This window comes from Myxocyprinus asiaticus, chromosome 7, assembly GCF_019703515.2.
Source record: "Myxocyprinus asiaticus isolate MX2 ecotype Aquarium Trade chromosome 7, UBuf_Myxa_2, whole genome shotgun sequence".
Taxonomy (NCBI): Eukaryota; Metazoa; Chordata; class Actinopteri; order Cypriniformes; family Catostomidae; genus Myxocyprinus; species Myxocyprinus asiaticus.
The window spans coordinates 16,331,501-16,337,500 of NC_059350.1; the positions used below are offsets into that span (position 1 = coordinate 16,331,501).

At 36.0% G+C, this 6,000-nt stretch overlaps 1 protein-coding gene across 1 annotated transcript in view; it reads left to right on the top strand.

Annotated features, from left to right (window-relative positions):
• dctd (dCMP deaminase) overlaps positions 1-6,000 on the top strand; it is an 81,496-nt gene that overhangs the window by 24,592 nt on the left and 50,904 nt on the right. The window contains exon 3 of the mRNA XM_051703028.1: positions 1,418-1,553. Coding sequence (XP_051558988.1) covers positions 1,418-1,553 — 136 coding nt within the window. The remainder of the gene's footprint in view (positions 1-1,417; positions 1,554-6,000) is intronic.

The window sequence follows — 6,000 nt, forward strand, 5'->3', positions numbered from 1 at the left end:
ATCCACGTGAGAGCTAACAAACTCATTGACTATTTATACACAGACACTAATTGCAATTTAAAAAGCCACAGGTGTGGGAAATTAACCTTTAATTGCCATTTAAAGCTGTGTGTGTGTCTGTAACAAGGCCAAACATTCAAGGGTATGTAAACTTTTGATCAGGGCCATTTAGGTGATTTCTGTTAACATTATGATTTAAAAAGGAGCCAAACAACTATGTGATGATAAATGGCTTCATGTGCTCACTATCCTTAAATAAAAGACAGTTTTTTTTTTTTTATTTATTTATTTTTTTTTTTTTTGCATGATCAGTCATATTTTCAAAATCAATGCCAAAATTTCAGTTTCTGCCAGGGTATGCAAACATTTGAGCACAACTGTACATACATTTTAAAGTAGCTTTAGAGTGTAGGTAGACGACTAGATTGCATCATGGGAGTGGCCGTTATTTGCAGGGTAAAAAGTAACACAGCCAAAGTCTTGCGAGAGTCTCATTTGCTGTTACTAAGGTTAGATTTAGGGGTAGATTTAGTGGTAAGGTTAAGAGTAGGGGTAGGTGTAGAGTTTCTGTGTGGCTCCAATTAGGCAGTGTTAACATCGCATGTATCTCTCGTCAGACTTTGGGCAGCCAGGGGGTTACCTTCTAGACTTGAACTCACTGTAGGGCTTGTTTAGCATGCATTGATTGCTGTGATTCTCTGATTGGTGGATCGTTTCCCTTTAGGTTCATGGGGAGTGTAGTACTTCACCAGAAATCCTGCAATTACACCTTTTTTTATTTTTTATGAATTTTTGGGGGGGATGGACTGATGGCTTCAGCAGAAGCATATAACATCAATTAATTGGAGCTCATGATAGGTCTGTATTCAAAGGTTTATAATTTATCTTTAGAAATCTATTCCCCAATGGAAAAATTTAATGGGATTTTTACTTCCGGAACCAGAATGTTGCGCTCTTTCCGGCCAGTACTGCATCATCATTTTAATGCCTTGCAAACATGGTTTGGCTAGTTTTTTTCTGTTATTTAGCTAATTTACTTGATATTACAAGGTAAAATTAATTAGCTGTTTAGATAAGGTTTTGTTAAGAATAATTTATGATAGTCTTGGAAGCATTAGTTGGGAAGAGTTGAAAATTATGAATAACTTGTAACTATTAACTTCTAATTATAAGCATCTAAATGTATTTCATTCTGACACAAAATATGCTAATGAAAATGTTTAGTTTTTGTGTAGTTTTTAGGCCTACGCTATTCTACTTTAGGAAAACGCTATTCTAGTGTGGATAAGAGGCTTAAACAAAGTGAAATCAATGTGTTTTCAAATTAAAACTAATTAGTTTGGACATGGCCTTATTCTTGTTGGTAATAATGGTTCTCAAAATTATTTGAAAATAAACCTTGTAAAACTCTTTCCAGGTTGGTGCCTGTATTGTGAATCAAGAAAACAAGATAGTAGGCATTGGCTACAATGGCATGCCCAACGGCTGTGATGATGACTTGCTGCCCTGGTCTCGCAGTGCTGATAACAAGCTGGACACCAAATACCCCTATGGTGAGTTTAACTTGTGACCCCTGGAGTCTTGTTTGTTGACCTGCAACAAACAATGGCCCACAATTATCAGTCACTCTGCCTCTGTTTCACATGGCAGGTCAGCACACACCCCATACTGTGCGTGGCTAATTTTTAACACTCACTTTATCATCTAGCAGACAAAGGCTTTTTAGATTTCAGGCTCTGTCATCACAGCACACAGTGGCTGTTATTAACAATGTGGAGATGGGCACGACTTTTTGAGCACATAGTGGCAGTGGTGGATTAGTTTTCACCTGCATGGGGCTGATGGGGGAGATAAAGGCGGAGCTGCTGAGAGGAAACAAGCAAGGTCACTTTGTGGCAGCTATTAGCGTGAGAAATGGAAATGAACTGGAGCTGGCACTCCTAAAGGCGTCAGATGCCAACTCAAGACTTTGAATGGATCCTGCTGCCAAAGGGAAGGTGTGAAACCTTGGAGAGGATTTATCAGTCTGGCACTTGGCTGAAGCTCTGAACTGCTTGTGTCCCAAATTTCTCCCTGGTTTATGCGCCAACGAACAGGCATGTGATTATCTTTTTGGTTGTTGTGTTGGACTTAACAAAGCAAACTAAAAAAGTTAAAGTGAATGCGGAAAACTTGATTGGCTTGTTTCTGCAGAGATCATTCGGTTTTTGAGAGCCATGTTTTGTTCAAATCCCTTGTTTCTTTGATTTCATGTGACAGTTTATGATGACAGAAAGTCAAGTTTAATCCACAGATAAAACCTTTCCTTTATCTGTCATAGCTGTTGTTTTTGAAAAAAAGCCAAAGATGCAATTTGTTGTGGCTTGTATTTGGAATAGGATCTGTTTATCAGTCGGTTTATCTTTGTTAGCTAGAGATGTGTATCCTGATTAAGACAGATGATCTGCAGTACACTGAAAATATTCTTGTTTTCCAGTAAAAATATATAAAGTTCTTAAATTAATATATTCATCTGATATATTTCCAGTTTATATCTCATGTCTTTATTTAACATATCTCTTTAATTTACATTAACATTTTTATGTTCTTTTATTTGTTTAATATTGGTGTATATTTAAAGTTATTTTTGTTCTCCAAAAGGTCATTGCATTAAACTTGTACCCTTACAATGACAATAAATAGCTTGACTTGATAAGCAACACTGTTAAGATATTACGGCTCGTTTGTTATTTTCACTTGTTTATGCATAAAACGGTTGGGAAAAATCTGCCAGGCAGTCAAAATACACTTCAATTCAAGATACATTTTCTGTAAAACAAACCTTTATATCTTATCAGGGTTCACAAGGTCATGGAAATCCTGAAAATAATGTAAAAAGTCATGGAGATTGATTCAATCTTAAAAATTCATTTGTAGTGTAGGAAATTTGTAGTGAACAGATTTCTAGTGTGGTCTGCTAAATATTTAATTGGCTAGGAGTTATTTTATATAATTTATGAGTCCAACCTCTACAAATCCTTTTTTTTTTTTTTTATGAAAATCCTTAACCATTCCAATATTCACAAATGCCTGGAAAAATCATGCAAAAGTTATAGAAACTACTTGGGCAAAAGGAGCAAATTGCAGTTATGCAATTTTGGTTATCAAGAGAGTTTATATTATTTTAAGAATATTGAGAAATTTGTACTGGAAAACAAAATAAAGATACTTGTTAAGAAAAGCAGTTTAGAGCTGATTGAGGAATGAATAACATTTTGCTGTTTCACTTATTTCACTTCACTCTATTTATTCTTACTGTAGATGGGAGAATTTCCAACCTTCAGTGGGTTAGTGGTCTTGAATTTGCTAAAGACCAAAGCTGCTCTGCCTTTGGCATTCACAATTTCATATTGTGATTTTCAAAGCAAATAAAAAAATGTAATTGTTTGAGAATTGGAAGTTGTCTTTGTATTTGAGGTCATATCTGATTGAAGTCCATTTGATGACTGCATATCTTGGCCCATATTTACAAAAGTTCTTGAGGCTAAAAGTAGTTTCTAATGCGGAAATTTAGGAGCAACCCTTAAAAATTAGGGGCGTGTCATCCCTAACTTTAGGACTTGTAACATTTTCATCTAAGAGTAATTCATGAAGCATTTTTATGCTAAAAGTAGCTCCTAAACAGATTAGTGTTGTAATCCACATTAAAAACAGTGTATTCGAATATTATTATTCTAAGCCACGTGATAAAATGCGCAGATTGATGGTCTCAGACGCGGAGGCAACTGAGATTCGTCCTTCGCCACCCAGATTGAGGTGAGTCACCACGAGGACTCGGAGCGCATTGGGAATTGGGCATTCCAAATTGGGGAGAAAAAAATAAAAAATACAATGTCCTCCAAAATTAAATCACATTTGTAATTTGCAAGATATGATTTATGCCTTATGTAATCCCATATATGCGTTTTACAGATATAAATTCATAAATGCCTCATATTAACTTCAGCCGTCCTGCCATTTACACATGTGTTTTTAAGCCAAGAGTTCTGTGGAGGAGATGATGGGTTTTCGGTCACCCGTTTAGTCATGCTGTCATGCAATTTTTGCCCATGTGTAGTGTTTTCACAAGAAGGATCAAAGATTGTACGCTCAAGTAAAGATCTGATTATTGGCTGAGAGAACAGACTTGCTACTAAATTGGTTGTGATGTGTAATATACAGTAGGTAGATATTAGGCCGAATCTGTGAATTAACAATGTGTATATAACATGAAATCAGACAACCCAAACAAGACCAACACTGACTGATATACAAAGAACAAAAACAAAAATACCTGTATGGTCCAGAAATTAGACATGTAACAGGTGTTTTATGAGGATGATATGAAGTAGACTGTTTCAAATATTCATCTTCACCCTGCAGCTGAACAGCTCTGATAATAATAACCTGATAGCCATAGTGATCTTGCTTCTTTACATATCAAACGGCATTATCATGTTGAATTAATGTTTACGTTTTGAAACATTACCTAATTAAATGTATACTTACATTTTGGATATTGAGCAGCTCATGATTTCTAGACACGTGTATAACTAGGGTTTAACAAAGTTTATTACGTCTCATTCGGCGCTTCATCTCTAAAGGCGAATTAATGAGAGAAAAAGTTTTCTTTTTTTTACAGTGGGAATAAAACTTTTACGAGAGTTGTCTCTTTATGAGAGCACATGCATGTTACACAGTCTATGCTTCACGGAGAGAGATGATGATGATGAGACATATGCATGGAGAGACATGGATTTTCAGTCCTATAGATAGAAACTGTTGATTTCTTGTGTTCCGATGTGTGGATTACTAATTTTTCGTTTTTACATGTTGGTGAAAATGTGGGAATTTCACGCTGTGAACACGGAATGTGCGGGGATACTTAAATCGCTGCACAAGATGTTAAATCCCATTATGAAATTTCTCACTGTTCGGTTTGTATCATGGTTTTAGGGTCATTTTCGGTACGGTTCGTTTTTTGCAATGTTTAGAAAAAAAAATATTACTACCAAATCTAAAGTAAGAATACTCTTAACTGTTACTCTTACTCTTATCAGTTGAACACTTCAAAAGGTTTGCACTTTATAAAAATCATGGTTTTACTACACTAACCATAGTTAAATCATGGTATTTGTAGTAAAATCATAGTAACTACAAAACTAACATGGTTACTGTTATGGTTACTATTTGGAAACTACAGTATTACTGTTGTAAAACCATGATAAATTGTGTCAAAAACATGATTTTTGGTAAGAAAACCATGGTGACAGCAGTCATGGTTGTTACAGTCATGTTTACTACAGTATTACTATAGTAAAACCATGGTTAATTTTAGCTAGAGACCTTAACTAAAAAAATCTTTCGGAAAACATTCGAAAACTGTACATCACTATAGAAGGAACCTTGATATTAAAATGGATACGAGAAGGGATGTTGTAACGGGGCTCGAGTTTTTTAATCGTACGTGGACATCCCACATCCTTATCATAAAACACCCAAAGTGCTTTCATTATTGTTCTAGTCCGAATTAGCACTTAGTGCCTGCTTAAGCACGGAAGAGTGTGTGTGCAATTTTGGGCTCGCCTGCTGCGGCTCTGTGTGTGATCTTTCCCTGGGAGATGTCGGTGTAAATGAAAAATCATATATCGATGTATTACCAGTATACAACACGCGCCAAGCGATGTCTGCAAACAGTGCCTGTTTTGTAAAAGTTTTTCTGAAAAGATGTTCCGAGACAGGAAATTTTAATAACACAGGGGGCTTCTCTATTAGCGGCTCGTTTTCTCCACTTGTCGCTTGCCATTTTCAACTACACACAATGTGTGCAGAACTGTGATGTCATCAAGTTTACCCACATGAAACACAGGCGGTGCGTATCCATTGTGCATCCAGGTGCATTAGCGGAGGTTTTAACTGTGCATGTATTTGATGCTTTGTTTTTCTTCACCAAACCTTGCGCTCAAGACGCGTCATTAAACT